The 17,075-nt window shown below is 39.3% G+C and overlaps 1 protein-coding gene across 1 annotated transcript; it reads left to right on the forward strand.

Moving 5' to 3' along the window:
- The first annotated feature begins 14,761 nt into the window (after nucleotides 1-14,761).
- Nucleotides 14,762-15,190, forward strand: LOC131679363 (uncharacterized protein K02A2.6-like). Its single transcript, XM_058960076.1, has one exon. It carries the CDS (start codon nucleotides 14,762-14,764, stop codon nucleotides 15,188-15,190), a length of 429 nt encoding a protein of 142 aa, XP_058816059.1.
- Nucleotides 15,191-17,075: the final 1,885 nt, after the last annotated feature.

The following is a 17,075-nucleotide window of genomic DNA, read 5'->3' on the forward strand; positions in this document are numbered from 1 at the left end:
AGCTATTAGAAAATTACAACTCATACAATTTTAAGCGAGCAATCTTAGAGTTTAAATAAGAATACATCCATTTCTTGAACAATACAAAGTAAGTATTTTGACGTATTTTGTTAAAATCCCCTATTTGAAAAAACATTTCTGCTGTATGCTGTAAATCATACATCTTTTGCAGTTTTCAAATATCCTTCAACAACTCTGTACCGGTTGAGATGGGATGGATACCTGTTATGTTATGTGTAGAACGGTTTCTGATAATTAAATCAAAAGTTTTCCTATTAATTGCTGCGGAAGAACGTTTTTGTACACGTAGAATAATATATCATATTTAAACCAAAAATATGTGTTATTGAATTCAATCAATTATTGTTTATCACTTTAACCAACAAAATTATTAATTTCACAATATTTTTGCCTTTCTCATATAAAGAAAGGCTATGCAATCACTGTAAAAATCGACTTTTTAACCGAGGCCCGGAGGGCCGAGTGTCATACACCATTCGATTCAGTTCGTCGAGATCGGCAAATGTATGTGTGTGTATGTATGTGTGTGTGTGTATGTGTGTGTGTGTATGTGTGTGTGTGTGTCATTTAAACTCACACAATTTTCTCAGAGATGGCTGAACCGATTTTCGCAAACTTAGTTTCATCTGAAAGGTATAACGCTCCCATAAGCTGCTATTGAATTTTTAGTTGATCCGACTTCCGGTTCCGGAGTTACGGGTTGAAGAGTGCGGTCACACAGCAAATTCCCATATAAACTGGTACCACCATGATGTTCAAATGATGTAAAACATATTAAAATTGATGTAACATTACTCTAGTTTGCGGGTCTGGATCACTAATGATCAATCAAAGCAGCTTTGACCACATTGGCCACCTATGACGGTTCATGACGCCCCCGGGGAACCCGCCAAGTTCCTAAGCTAATATCACACCCATTCCCCAACGAATTCTCTACCGATTTTTACAAACTTGATTTCAAATGAAAGATACAGTAATGCCATTGACTGCTGCTGAATTTCATTCTGTTCTGACTCTTGCTTCCGGAGTTACAGGGGTGTTAGTAAGGATACACTGGAATTTCCCATATAAATCGGTACAATCGTAATACCTCAGAGGCTAAAAACTATTGAAATGGTCACCAAATTACTTCTAATCGCAGATCTAGATCACCGATTGCCAATCAAACATTCTTTGAATATATTGTCCACTATCGACGATTCCGGAAGTCCGGAATTCCGAGCATATTCCACAATTAAAGTCACATCGGTTCTTCGGTGATGACTGAACCGATTTTCTCAAACCAAGTCTCAAATGGAAGGCAAAATATGCAGTTGAGTATTACGTCGCCGCCCCTCCTACCCCCGCCTTGCCCTTACACCTCCCTCCTTCATCACTCCCCTCCCCTTGGACCACCCTCACGCCCGCATTTCCTTCATCCACCCCGTATACCGAAATAAGATGAAGGATTTCTGACGCATCCTCCACTCTCATTCTACTAACCCCCCATTCCCTCCACTTTCAAACCCATTCCACCAACATTTCAAAATATAATTACATGAAGATAACATTGAACTCATGCTGATTAAGGTAATTAAATACTATTCTTTTGCCTTTCTCATATAGAAAGGTTATGCAATTGCTCCAAAAACCGACTTCCTAACCGAAGCCCGGAGGGCCGAGTCTCATATAACATTCGACTCAGTTCGCCGAGATCGCAAAATATCTGTGTGTATGTATGTGTGTTTGTATGTATGTATGTATGTATGTATGTATGTATGTATGTATGTATGTATGTATGTATGTATGTATGTATGTGTGTGTATGTGCGGATTTGTTAACAAAATGTCCACATCGGTTTCTCGGAGATGGTTGAACCGATTTTTAGAAACTAAGATTCAAATGAAAGGTATACTATTCTCATAGGTTGCTATTGAATTTCATTTTCAACCGACATCTTGTTCCGGATTACGAGTTGAAGAGTATGGTTACAAAACAAAATTTGTTGATTTGTCCACATCGGTTTCTCGGAATTTTCTGAACCGATTTTGACAAACTTGATTTTAAATGGAAGGTCCATCAGCTGCTGTTGAATTTTGTGTGGATCCGAGTTCTGGTTCCTGAATTACAGGGTGATACGTACGATCACGCAGCAAATCTCGATTCTAACGAATTCTGCGATGAATGTAAAAAGGTAAAATTTTTGCCTTTCTCAATAGAAAGGTATTGCAATTGCTCTGAAAACCGACTTTTTAACGGAGGCCCGGAGGGCCGAGTGGCATATACCATTCGATTCAGTTCGTCGAGCTCGGCAAATGTCTGAGCGTGTGTATGTATGTGTGTATGTATGTATGTGTGTGTATGTGTGTCTGTGTGTGTGTATGTGACCAAAAATGTCACTCATTTTTCTCAGAGCTGGCTGAACCGATTTTGACAAACTTAGTCTCAAATGAAAGATACAACGTTCCCATAGGCTGCTATTGAATTTCTGATGGATCCGACTTCCGGTTCCGGAATTACAGGGTGGTGAGCACGATCACGCAGAAAATGTCGATTTTAATAAATTCTGCAATGAATGTATAAAGGTGAAAATTTTTCCAAAATATGACCACAACTGCTTCGATTTGTAGTATTAGGTCACTAACATCCATTGAAAGTCTTTTTGGCCCCATTGGCCACCATCATCGGTTCTGGAAGCCCCGGCGGAAGTATCCAAATTCAGAATAACAGTCACATCGGTTTCCCGGAGATGGCTAGACCGATTCAACCAAACTTAGTCTCAAATGAAAGGTGTTGCGCCTTCGTAAATGGGTATTTAATTTCATCCCGATCTGACTTCCGGTTCCGGAGTTACAGGTTGTGGCGTGCGATCACATAGCAAATTGCGATTCAAACCGATACTCCTATGAAAGCAAAAAAGGTAAAAATTTCGCTAAAATGTCTCTCAAACAACTTAAATTTGCTGTTCTAGGTCATCGACGGTCAACCAAACTTTCGTTGACTACATTGACCACCATAGACGGTTCCGGAAGTGCCCGGGAAAAGCGGCCATCTTTCAAAATTGACGTACTCACATCAGTTTCCCGGAAATGGTTGGGCCGATTTTCACAAACACTGTCCCAAATGATAGCTATAGTATCCCCATAGATGTCTATAAAATTTCGTACGGATCGCTTGGATGCGTCCGGAAATATAGACTAATCCATCCGGTCACATATGAAATTCCCATATAAGCCGGAACTAAATTTTTTTTCAAAGGGGGGACCCCATGAAATTTCAGAAATCAAATTCGTTTTTGATGCCAAACATCTTTAAAATGCATGAAACGTCGAGATTTTATGTTATCTCGAAAATTTTTTTTTTATGAAAATCGACTTTTTGGGACTGCCGATTTCGCACCTTTTTGCCTTTCTCAATAGAAAGGTATTGCAATTGCTCTGAAAACCGACTTTTTAACGGAGGCCCGGAGGGCCGAGTGACATATACCATTCGATTCAGTTCGTCGAGTTCGGCAAATGTCTGTGTGTGTGTATGTATGTATGTATGTGTGTATGTGCGTCTGTGTGTGTGTACGCGAACACAATCTCACTCACTTTTCTCAGAGATGGATAAACCGATTTTTACAAACTTAGTCCCAAATGAAAGGTGCAACGTTCCCATAGGCTGCTATTGAATTTCTAATGGATCCGACTTCCGGTTCCGGAATTACAGGGTGATGAGTACGATCACGCAGAAAACGTCGATTTTAAGAAATTCTGCAATGAATGTATAATGGTGAAAATTTTTCCAAAATGTGACCACAACTGCTTCGATTTGTAGTACTAGGTCATTAACAGCCATTCAAAGTCTCTTTGGTCACATTGGCCACCATCATCGGTTCCGGAAGCCCCGGCGGAAGTATCCAAATTCAGAGTAACAGTCACATCGGTTTTTCGGAGATGGCTAGACCGATTCGACTAAACTTAGTCTCAAATGAAAGGTATTGCGTCCCCGTAAATGGCTATTAAATTTTATCCCCAACCGACCTCCGGTTCCGGAGTTACGGGTTGTGGCGTGCGATCACATAGCAAATTGTGATTCAAACCGATACCCCGATGGAAGCAAAAAAGGTAAAAATTTCGCTAAAATGTCTCTCAAATAACTTAACTTTGCAGTTCTAGGTCACCGACGGCCAAACAAACTTTCGTTGACTACATTGACCACCATAGACGGTTCCGGAAGTGCCCGGGAAAAGCGGCCATCTTTCATAACTAGCAAACTCATATCAGTTTCTCGGAAATGGTTGGGCCGATTTTCACAAACTTAGTCCCAAATGATAGCTATATTATCCCCACAGATGTCTGTAACATTTCGCACGGACCGCTTGTATGGTTCCGGAAATATAGACTGAACGATCCGGTCACACATGAAATTCCCATATAAGCCGGAACTCAAAATTTTTTTCAAAGGGGGGACCCCATGCAATTTCAGAAATCGAATTCGTATTTTTGATGCCAAACATCTTTAAAATGCATGAAACGTCGAGATTTTATGTTATCACGAATTTTTTTTTTTTGGAAATCGACTTTTTGGGACTTTGCCGATTTTGCACCTTTTTGCCTTTCTCAATAGAAAGGTATTGCAATTGCTCTGAAAACCGACTTTTTAACGGAGGCCCGGAGGGCCGAGTGACATATACCATTCGATTCAGTTCGTCGAGTTCGGCAAATGTCTGTGTGTGTATGTATGTGTGTGTGTATGTATGTGTGTGTGTATGTGCGTCTGTGTGTGTGTACGCGAACACAATCTCACTCACTTTTCTCAGAGATGGATAAACCGATTTTTACAAACTTAGTCCCAAATGAAAGGTGCAACGTTCCCATAGGCTGCTATTGAATTTCTAATGGATCCGACTTTCGGTTCCGGAATTACAGGGTGATGAGTACGATCACGCAGAAAACGTCGATTTTAAGAAATTCTGCAATGAATGTATAATGGTGAAAAATTTTCCAAAATGTGACCACAACTGCTTCGATTTGTAGTACTAGGTCATTAACAGCCATTCAAAGTCTCTTTGGTCACATTGGCCACCATCATCGGTTCCGGAAGCCCCGGCGGAAGTATCCAAATTCAGAGTAACAGTCACATCGGTTTTTCGGAGATGGCTAGACCGATTCGACTAAACTTAGTCTCAAATGAAAGGTATTGCGTCCCCGTAAATGGCTATTAAATTTTATCCCCAACCGACCTCCGGTTCCGGAGTTACGGGTTGTGGCGTGCGATCACATAGCAAATTGTGATTCAAACCGATACCCCGATGGAAGCAAAAAAGGTAAAAATTTCGCTAAAATGTCTCTCAAATAACTTAACTTTGCAGTTCTAGGTCACCGACGGCCAAACAAACTTTCGTTGACTACATTGACCACCATAGACGGTTCCGGAAGTGCCCGGGAAAAGCGGCCATCTTTCATAACTAGCAAACTCATATCAGTTTCTCGGAAATGGTTGGGCCGATTTTCACAAACTTAGTCCCAAATGATAGCTCTATTATCCCCACAGATGTCTGTAAAATTTCGCACGGATCGCTTGTATGGTTCCGGAAATATAGACTGAACGGTCCGGTCACACATGAAATTCCCATATAAGCCGTAACTCAAATTTTTTTTCAAAGGGGGGACCCCATGAAATTTCAAAAATCGAATTCGTATTTTTGATGCCAAACATCTTTAAAATGCATGAAACGTCGAGATTTTATGTTATCTCGAAAAAATTTTTTTTATAAAAATCGACTTTTTGGGACTTTGCCGATTTCGCACCTTTTTGCCTTTCTCAATAGAAAGGTATTGCAATTGCTCTGAAAACCGACTTTTTAACGGAGGCCCGGAGGGCCGAGTGACATATACCGTTCGATTCAGTTCGTCGAGTTCGGCAAATGTCTGTGTGTGTATGTATGTGTGTATGTATGTATGTGTGTGTGTATGTGTGTGTGTATGTGACCAAAAATGTCACTCATTTTTCTCAGAGATGGCTGAACCGATTTTGACAAACTTAGTCTCAAATGAAAGGTGCAACATTCCCATAGGCTGCTATTGAATTTCTAATGGATCCGACTGCCGGTTCCGGAATTACAGGGTGATAAGTACGAACACGCAGAAAATGTCGATTTTAATAAATTCTGCAATGAATGTATAAAGGTGAAAAATTTTCCAAAATATGACCACAACTGCTTCGATTTGTAGTATTAGGTCACTAACATCCATTCAAAGTCTATTTGGCCACATTGGCCACCATCCTCGGTTCCGGAAGCCCCGGCGGAAGTATCTAAATTCAGAATAACAGTCACATCGGTTTCTCGGAGATGGCTAGACCGATTCGACTAAACTTGGCCTCAAATGAAAGGTATTGCGTCCCCGTAAATGGCTATTTAATTTCATCCCGATCTGACTTCCGGTTCCGGAGTTACAGGTTGTGGCGTGCGATCACTTAGCAAATTGTGATTCAAACCGATACTCCGATGAAAGCAAAAAAGGTAAAAATTTCGCTAAAATGTCTCTCAAACAACTTAAATTTGTTGTTCTAGGTCACCGACGGCCAACCAAACTTTCGTTGACTACATTGACCACCATAGACGGTTCCGGAAGTGCCCGGGAAAAGCGGCCATCTTTCAAAATTTACGAACTCACATCAGTTTCCCTGAAATGGTTGGGCCGATTTTCACAAACTTAGGTCCAAATGATAGCTATAATATCCCCACAGATGTCTATAAAATTTCGTACGGATCGCTTATATGGGTCCGGAAATATAGACTAAATCGTCCGGTCACATATGAAATTCCCATATAAGCCAGAACTCAAATTTTTTTTTCAAAGGGGGGACCCCATGAAATTTCAGAAATCGAATTCGTATTTTTGATGCCAAACATCTTTAAAATGCATGAAACGTCGAGATTTTATGTTATCTCGAAAAATTTTTTTTTTGTAAAAATCGACTTTTTGGGACTTTGCCGATTTCGCACCTTTTTTCAGTTCAATATTACCGTGGCTGTTTTTTTTTCAAAATTTTAGAACTCGAACTCTTTTAATGAATATAAACAACGCACACATTCTCGTGATTCATGATTGAGAAAGGCACAATTGCACCGCTAGGTGGATTAAAATAGGTTTTTCAGTTCAATATTACCGTGGCTGTTTTTTCTTTTTCAAAATTTTAGAACTCGAATAATGATTTATTTTCTTGTATATTGTTGTCATGTGATGTATAATAATAAAATGTAATATATGCATATAAAAGCTTTTAATGAATATAAACAACGCACACATTCTCGTGATTCATGATTGAGAAAGGCACAATTGCACCGCTAGGTGGATTAAAATAGGTTTTTCAATTTAATATTAATGTAGCTGTTTTTTCTTTTACAAACTTTTAAAACTCGAATAGTGATTTTTTCTTGTATATTTGTCATGTCATGTATAATAATAAAATGTAATATATTCATTTGAAAGCTTTTAATGAATATAAACAACGCAAACATTCACGTGTTCATGATTGAGAAAGGCACAATTGCATCGCTAGGTGGATTAAAATAGGTTTTTTATTAGAAAAACAATGTATTTTTGCTTTCAATAAAAACGTTTTTAATTTTAATAATTTTCTTTTATTTTCAATAAAAAAAATTATAAGAAAGCAAAACAATAAACTTTTTTATTGAAACAATAAATAAATTTTATTGAATTCAATAAATAAATTTATTGTCTCACCACCAATAATTTTATTTATTGAATTTAATCCATATTTTTATTGAACCTACAAATCTTTTTGCTGCGTGTATGTATAATGATGAAATACAGCTACATTTCATATGACTTCAGTGCTATGCTAAAATTTACCTTGCTTCGAACGTATTTATCTCAAGATGTACGGCATTTTATTAATAAAACTTGCAAAGCTGATATTTTTTAATAAACGTTACATTCTGAAGAGTCTGTCAAAGTTAATGTTCGTGTAAATAGGAAATATTTTTTTATTATATGTAGTTATACAAATAAATTAATAATTTTGCAACACACTTTTCAAAAATACAAAATTTTACCGCATTTACCGCATTACCGCGCGGTGCGGTACGGTAAATGCAGTGCGGTTGCGGTAAGCGGTGCGGTTTTATAATTTTTTTGCGCTTGCGGTGCGGACTATCCATTTACCGCCCACATCCGCACCGCGACGAACCCTAAGTGCAAGTGCACTTTACCTCATCGTCTACTACCCTACTCCCCCCAATACTAGCATCTATCTTCATTTCCCGGTATGCATTATGATGTCCTGAAGGAAAAGTTGTCTCAAAGAAAATCATTGTGTTCTATATGTCGATCTCGCCCTATGTCGATGGTCCCTTCAATATCGACATAGAGAGAGTTGCTGAGAGGTCGGCTACCAATTCAATGTGCACCGCCTTTGTTACGAGGCACACAAATATTGCGACGAAGCTTTTGGTAGGAGATGATTTGCGACCGGCATGGCGGTGAAAAAAGGGTCCACACAGATCGACACCAGTGGTCAGAAACGGGAAGGTTGGCATTACTCGTTCAGGAGGCAGTTCTCCCATAAGCTGCTCTAAGATAGTAGACTTACAACGAATGCATTTAATGCAACTGAATTTCTTCAGCAAAACATTCATTCTGCGAAATTTTCAACCAAAACGTTTACAGCTTCGTTGATCTCACTAGTTGATAGAAAACCGACCTTACGGTCTGACCGATGTGCCGGGTTGCAGTTGTGGGCAGAGCCGTCTTAAAACCACTCGGGGCCCCTGGGCACAACTGAGTTGAGGGGCCCCTATAATTGAACAGGCATATACTGCTGTAGAGTAGGATGATCAAAAAATGATCCCCAGCATCAGGGAGTCATCTATGCCACCTTGAGATATATTTTATATTTTTCAAATTTAAGCCAAATCATTCAACCATGTGAAAGTATTAAAAATACTCTAGGTATCAAAATATATCGAGGAAAAAATTTTAGATTTCCATCACTATAGGTGGCCTTGTAAATGTCCAGGTACCGTCGAAAAACAGAAGATGATTTTGATGGATCTTAAAAAGATATAGCATTTCTGACCAATCTTACCGAAAGTGACAAAGAGCATAACACACTATATGCGGCTATGGGAGTTCGAACTCAGGTGAGCTGCGTACAGTGTAATGGACTTACCAGCTGCGCTATTCCCACCTCATGTGATATAATCTGATCTTCATTGTTGTAATCGATATTTTGTCGAATTTAAGTGCGCGATTCGAGGTTCATTCTTTTTAGATATTCGTATTTTTCGCTGCAGGATTCTTTGAAATAGTGTATTCGGAGAAACGAAGATAGGAAACAAATACGTATTTTCATATTCAACGAATTAGTATCTTAAAGACGGCGCCGGTAGTTAAGTGGCAAGTCTAGGGTTTTGATGGTAGAGTCGCTTCTCTGATGTCGGTGATAAGCACTCAGTGCAGAAGGAGGCAGAAAGAAAAAAAATAATAACAATGTTTAGCCTCTTCAACATTCGAAATTACTCGAACCTATTAATATGAACAACACAATTCATTTCAACAATTCACTACCACAACTATTAGCAGTTCATTCATAATCAGCCACAAACAGAAATGCAACCATCTACCAACGAAGCTCATTAAATACGAAAAGCAAATGCTATATCACTTTGACTGCAAAATTATACAAAATGTAAACCCAAACATAATTGAATAAAAATTTAAGTCACAAAAAATTCATTTCAATATCAGTAATGTAAAACACTTGAAATAGAAAACACATCGAATGCACGTGACCGTGAGGCACAAATTCTCGACTACTGATTCCTGATTCTGACGGCTTAAAATATTTTTGATAAGGCGGGGTGTCGTACAAAAATAACATAATTGATTCTGTACCAGACTACGACGGCACAGTGGAAAATGCCTAATCTGGCCGCGAAAGTATCGTGAAATCTCAAGAAGTCCAGGAGGAGAATTAAACTGGAATCCTAGTTTTGAGATAGCTGTAAAAAAAATTAAACAGACTATTGTAATCCACTGTTGTATATAGCATTGAATGTCTAGTTTTAAAATAGCTGTAAAAAAAATCCTCTTTTATAAAAAAATATTTCAACGTTGTAACCTCCTAGTTTTAAGATATCCAAAATGTAAAAACAAACGAGTTTGGCACCGCCAAGCTAACGCATTTGTGCCTATCAAATAAACGAACTGAAAAAAAATAAAAAGTCCAGGAGTCATTTTTAGAGGTTTTCATGAAGATTTGTCCATTTACAATCCCTGATGTGATGAAAAAATTCAAAATTTTCCACATGCTTGGCAAACAAGGACTGTGTACCAAATTTCGACATCTTCTTCCACTTTCTGTACAGCTTCCTTGTGCAAATTTTGTCACCTTGTTGCCGCTCCTGGTGCCTTTCGAACTTTATATACCGTGACTTTGATCACTCGAAACTTTTCTCGTAGATTGCTTATTTGGCCAGAATAGTCTACCGAATCCTTAAAATTTGAAATGAGTTTTGCTCTAAAACTTATTAAATACTGATTTGTTATATTTTTGGAGTATATTGTTCCGTTTTTGGGTACAAAAACCTCAAAAAACCGAAATTTTACTTTACCTTATTTTACGAAGCTTCGTATAGTGTCTATTTTTTATAAAACAAATAAAGCTTAGATTTTAACAAGAGTAATAAATTCTAAGTGAGTTTTAATTTTTCTTTAGAGTGGGATGCGCCAAATTTATTTTTAAAAGTCGCTTATTTTGAAAACAATTTTTTGTAAAACTAATTGGAAATAATTTCAGATTATCTCCAGCTATAATTTGCAATATTTTTGTATATTCAATACTTCATAGCGTAAAAATGGACGAAACTCTTTGTACATTGATAAACTACTGAAATAAAACAAGTGGAGCAGTTGAAAATGTTTTCAGATTCTTTTATTCTAGTTGGGCTCAAATTATACGAATTTTGGTCACTCGAATTCTACAGTAGATTGGAATACTTTGTACAATACCAATTAACATCTATTTTTAATATTTAATAATTGAATATCTTTTCAGAATTAGTCTAAACAAACATTTGAATGAAAAATATTGACATCAAGAAATCAATGTGGGTGAACATGCAGGTTATCAAAGTCACCCCGGAATACGAAAGCGGACTTGAAATTGAAATCCTTTTTCGACAAATAATTATCAACGAACAATTTGAGGTAAAACCATCAAATCTTCTTCACCATACATCAGTACATTGTTAAAAAATGTTAAACTTGAAAAAATGTGTAGCGTCGAAAAATACGTAATGATCACTTCGAAAAGTGATCAATGTCACCCCGGTTTACGGTACGTATTGTAGAAAACATTTCATTGGAGCAAGTAAAGGCGCTATAATCTAGGTTCATTAGCCAGGGCAGGACTAAATACCTCTGTCCCATCCCAGGAGCTTGGGACCAAAGGAGTGACATTATCACAAATCACTCCCAACGATTTACGAAATCCCCATTAAATTGAAACGGTCGGTACGGTTGTCCACGTTTCTTCCTTATTCAAGGTTCAAAGTTATTCGTTGATTGAATTCTTCATTAAATGAATAATTTGATTGCCGTATACTTTTAAATCATCTTCATTCTGTACGCTGCACAGTTGACCTTGCCGTTTTAATGATTGTGTCACATGCCATATGTGCCAAAAACATTAATACTGACAACAAAAATTGTACGTGAAAGTCTGCAATTTTCCAAGATTCCTACATGTATCGGCTGTGTATTTGTAGACTAGACTAAACTAGCATTGTAGAAAATAATTCATTGTTTTGGCTCAAAATAATTTGAAACTTGAATCAAAATGCTGGATTGATGTTTGAATTGGTCCAATACCATCCTGATAATCTGGTACATCGTTCCCTATCGCTACCATCGCTCCGGTTGATTGTCTGATGCTCTCTAAAAATCACATGGGATAAGGTGCAATGTGTGAATCCGAGCAACTGATCCATTGTTACCCCGCACGCTAAAGAGTTATAAACAATTAAGTGCTACTATTTTTGGAACTATGATTCTATATTCATCCTAAGTTGGGGGCCTCTAAAAGCCCGGGGCCCCTGGCTCTGGCCCAGTGTGCAGCAGAGAGCATTATAAGATGATCGTGCACTGAAAATGAAACAAGGTGCTTTCACTTGAGCGGACATAACTACCAATTTTTCCTCCAAATATTCAGTAGGGAAGTCTTCGTGGGTTGACCGAACTAGTGGTGGCCGAAACCGTTTCAGCCATGGGGGCCTTCCCACCATGCAGTAGTCTCCATCAGCTGGGCAGGTAGCATCCGACGGTAGGTTATGTCGGCGGAGTTTTCGATCCCTGGCACGTGGCTTATTGCATCCTTCGTTAGATGTTGGATTTCAGAAACCCGGTTAGCGACGAAAGTTTTCCACCGGGACGGGTTCGCTGATAATCAATATAGTGCAATCGTGGAATCGGTCAAAAAAAAAGGATTTCAATTGTAGCTTTAAGCTTTGCTGAACCTTCTGGTAGAGGTGGCTGAGTAACAACGCTGACGAGAGCTCTAAGCGAGGCAAGCAGATCTTTTTCTGCTTTTTACTGTCGCCGAGAGGGGCGACTTTTGACTTCGAAGTGAGGAGTACGGAGTCGGAGAGAGCTATCCGCTTTGTAATGGTAGTCGCCTCTGTTGTGTATTTGCTTTTTTTTATACGTTGCTTTTTGGTTCAGTGCATTCTGCACATATGAATATGTAAAAAATAAACTATTAGTTCTTCGCCATGTTTGATATAGTCAACGTTAGAGGCGGAAGCAATTTCTCGATTTTTTGCGCATAATAAATGTTTCGGTCGGAAATTGAATCGCGTCGTTTCGATTGAATAAGAAACTCCCACATACACGACAAATTTGGTGTCAGAAGTGGGATCGTCTGATTTCCCTCGCGCGGTTGGAAATCGATGTTTGGTTGTTACAAAACGCGTCTAGCAGAAAAAACAAAATGACGTACGACAATGCCGAACTGCTAGAATCGCTATCAGCGATTATCGCGGAGGGACTTAAGTCATCCATTGGAAGTGCCATTCAACAAGTTAATGCCGGACTCCAAAATGCGACCGGAGGCGCTGCTCAACCGTCGCCCAAAATCCTCGTTTTTTCCATGTCTGAGTACCGTCCATCCGAAGGATCATCCGTTGCCGATTATTTCAGTCGGTTTAAGTGGGCATTGCAGCTGAGTCAGATGCCTCAGCCCCAGTATGCTAATTACGCGAGAGTTCACATGGGCGCGGAATTAAACAGTGCTTTGAGGTTTCTGATAAGTCCTCAAGATCCAGCCGCAGTGGACTTTGACGAGCTGCAGACTATACTGATCAATCACTTCGATCGGAAAAAGAACAAATACGTTGAAACCATTAAATTTAGGCAGATCGTTCAGCAGAAGGGTGAGACCGTCGCACAGTTTGTCCTTCGTTTGAGGCAAGGGGCTGCAGATAGTGAATATGAAGACTTTCTAGACCGAATGTTGATAGAACAACTTCTGCATGGCCTGGAAGCTCGCGATATGGTTGACGAGATCATAGCAAAGATGCCAGAAACCTTCAAAAGGGCCTATGAAATCGCATACACCCTTGAGACCACACGCAACACAGCACGGGAAGTTAACACGGGGACGGCATCCACGATACCTGAAGAAACCCATAAGCTCGGATACGAAAATCTTCGAACCAGAAAGAAACCAACATTCAGTCATCCGAAAAGTTCCCAGGGCGAATATCAACGAACGAACAAGCAATATACCGGTGAAACCTGCAAAGGTTGTGGTGGACAACATCTACGAAGTCAGTGCCGTTTCCGTGATGTTCGTTGTCACAATTGTAATATCAAAGGCCATATTTCGAAAGTGTGCAGATCAAGAAGGCCGCCGGTCCAGGAGTCATCGGCTGATCAAGTGGACTCAGAGGAAATACCACAACCCGTTATCGACGTAGTCCAATCGTTGAGTCAAGTACACGATATGAAATCCCCGGGAAAGAAGATGATCGATGTAAAAATCGACTGTCGTGCGCTACAAATGGAACTGGACACTGGAGCTCCCTGTGGTATAATTGCAGAATCCACACTGCGGACCATTAAACCTAAATACTCGTTACTAAGAACGGACAGACAATTTTCGAGCTACACCGGACATCGCATTAATTGCCCAGGGCGTATCCCGGTAAATGTATCCTTTGGAACCGCGACGCGCAGGTTGATTTTGTACGTCGTGTCTGGGGAATCAGATCCACTGTTTGGGCGCGATTGGATCTCTCATTTTGTTAACGAAATCAATCTGAATCGGTTGTTCTCTATAGATACGTCAACCACCTCTATTAACTCTTCGGAACAAACTCCGACTCAATCAGCACGCCTTTCGACACTACTGAGAGGATATGAAGACGTCTTCAGTCAAATCCCCGGGAAGCTGGTGGTGCCGCCAGCCAAAGTTCATTGGAAACCAGAAGTGTCTCCGGTATTCGCCAAAGCACGTGATGTACCATATGCACTGCGAGAGCGATACGCAGCCGAAATCGACAAAAAACTTGCATCAGGATTTTTCGAAAAGGTGGAATACTCCGAGTGGGCATCACCTACTCACATAGTAGTAAAGAAAAATGGCGACTTGCGGATCACCGGAAACTACAAACCAACCGTCAACCCGAGAATGATAGTCGACGAACATCCCATACCGAAGATTGAGACGATTTTCAGACGGTGCTAGCATGTTTTGCCATTTAGATGTGACCGATGCGTATACTCATCTTCCGATCGACGGACAGTTTAGTCATGCACTAACGCTGAACACGGCAACGCACGGGCTCATTCGTCCAACTCGGGCGGTATACGGAGCGGCAAACATTTCAGCTATTTGGCAGCGCCGCATGGAGTCGGTCCTTCAAGGATTGGACGATGTAGTCGTCAGTTTCTACGATGACATAATCGTGTTCGCTAAGGACTTCGACAGCCTTCTTCAAGCACTAACAGTCACCTTGGATAGATTGAGGCTAAATGGACTACGTCTAAATCGATCGAAATGCGTATTCGCAGCATCATCTCTCGAATGCCTGGGCCACAGAATTGATCGCCACGGATTACACAAATCAAATCACCCGCCAAACTCTTCCTGGGACGCAATATTCGAACTCGGCTAGATTTGGTGAGACCACTTGATGCGAATACAAGAATCACGGAGAAACAAAAAGCAAATTTTAACACGTCATTCCGATCATTCACTCCGGGACAGAGAGTATATTTTCTTTCTGGTAATGTACGAATGGATAAGTGGATTCCAGGAATTATTATAGAGCAGCTGGGAGATTTACACTACAAAATTGAATACCGCGAAAAACAAGTAAAACGTCATGTCGATCAAATTCAGCTTTATCACCACAAGGAAAGGAGCAATGAGTGCTTTGATTCGCCAACTTTTCTCACACCACAACATGCAACACGCGTACCCGATGAAAAAGGTGAGTTTCCACGGCGGGTGCGTCACTATGATTCTGTGATGACGTCACAAAATCAGTCATCTGATTCGATGGCCAGCGAAGAATTTTCTGTGGCACTCGGATCTCCAGAGGCATGTTTCTCAACACCGTGCAGCAGTCCAGAAATGCAGACTAGACACACCGATGTAACTGTTCTGCGCCGCACAGTGGGACGGAATCAAAAAAAGCCGGACATTGATATTTGCGACGAAACTATTAGTTATGGCACTTTGATGTCTTCGGAAAGGTTTCTTCATTTTTTAAGTAGTTTAATATAATGTTGGAAAAATTTTATTTAAGGGGGTATATACGCAGATAAAAAAAATAACTTTGCAAGTTGTTGCCAAAATTGATAGTCATGTATGGAAAGTTTGTAGACGAAATAATTTTATGAAACTTTGTTGAAGTAGCGAAATGGCTATCTGTTAAGCGAAAAAAGTTATTGGGTGAAATTGAAGTACATGTCGGAATACCCCCTTAAAAAGTGTTCTTTCATTGTAACTTTTTCACTTGATTTTTTACAGTTTCTCGATGTTCTACAAAGTTGTTGATGCTTTCAAAACACACCTTTTTGCGAAATAGATCAACTCGCTATCTCTTCGTTTTTAGGGTATATGTCTGTTTTTTTGGTTTTTCTGGGCTAACTTTAAGGGGCTATGGTTTGTAGAGTAGCAGGTAGTAGCAGCTAAATTTATTTTTTTGATATTCAGCAAGAAATACCCTATTGATACATATATAATTCATAGCGGGATCTAATAGGACCCTTGGAATAATGCGGGGTAAAATAGACTAGCGTTTCAATAAATTATTGGTATTATGAAGCATGAAAAATAAACTATTATGCGAAATTAATAAACATTTGAAATATTATAGTTCATTCCATATATTCCGACATTCAAAGTTAATTTTTTGTTATTAACATGCTCATAAGTCATCAGTGTCCTGCCAATGATCTTCTTCGTCATTGGATGAACAAGGTAATAATATAACCGAATATTTTAAGCAACGAAATACCTTGTTCATCCAATGACGAAGAAGATCATTGGCAGGACACTGATGACTTATGAGCATGTTAATAACAAAAAATTAACTTTGAATGTCGGAATATATGGAATGAACTATAATATTTCAAATGTTTATTAATTTCGCATAATAGTTTATTTTTCATGCTTCATAATACCAATAATTTATTGAAACGCTAGTCTATTTTACCCCGCATTATTCCAAGGGTCCTATTAGATCCCGCTATGAGTTATATATGTATCAATAGGGTATTTCTTGCTGAACATCAAGAAAATAAATTTAGCTGCTACTACCTGCTACTCTGCAAACCATAGCCCCTTAAAGTTACCACAGAAAAACCAAAAAAACAGACATATACCCTAAAAACGAAGAGATAGCGAGTTGATCTATTTCGCAAAAAGGTGTGTTTTGAAAGCATCAACAACTTTCTAGAACATCGAGAAACTGTAAAAAATCAAGTAAAAAAGTTACAATGAAAAAACACATTTTAAGGGGGTATTCCGACATGTACTTCAATTTCACCCAA

Source organism: Topomyia yanbarensis, chromosome 2 (genome assembly GCF_030247195.1).
Source record: "Topomyia yanbarensis strain Yona2022 chromosome 2, ASM3024719v1, whole genome shotgun sequence".
In the NCBI taxonomy this organism is placed as follows: domain Eukaryota; kingdom Metazoa; phylum Arthropoda; class Insecta; order Diptera; family Culicidae; genus Topomyia; species Topomyia yanbarensis.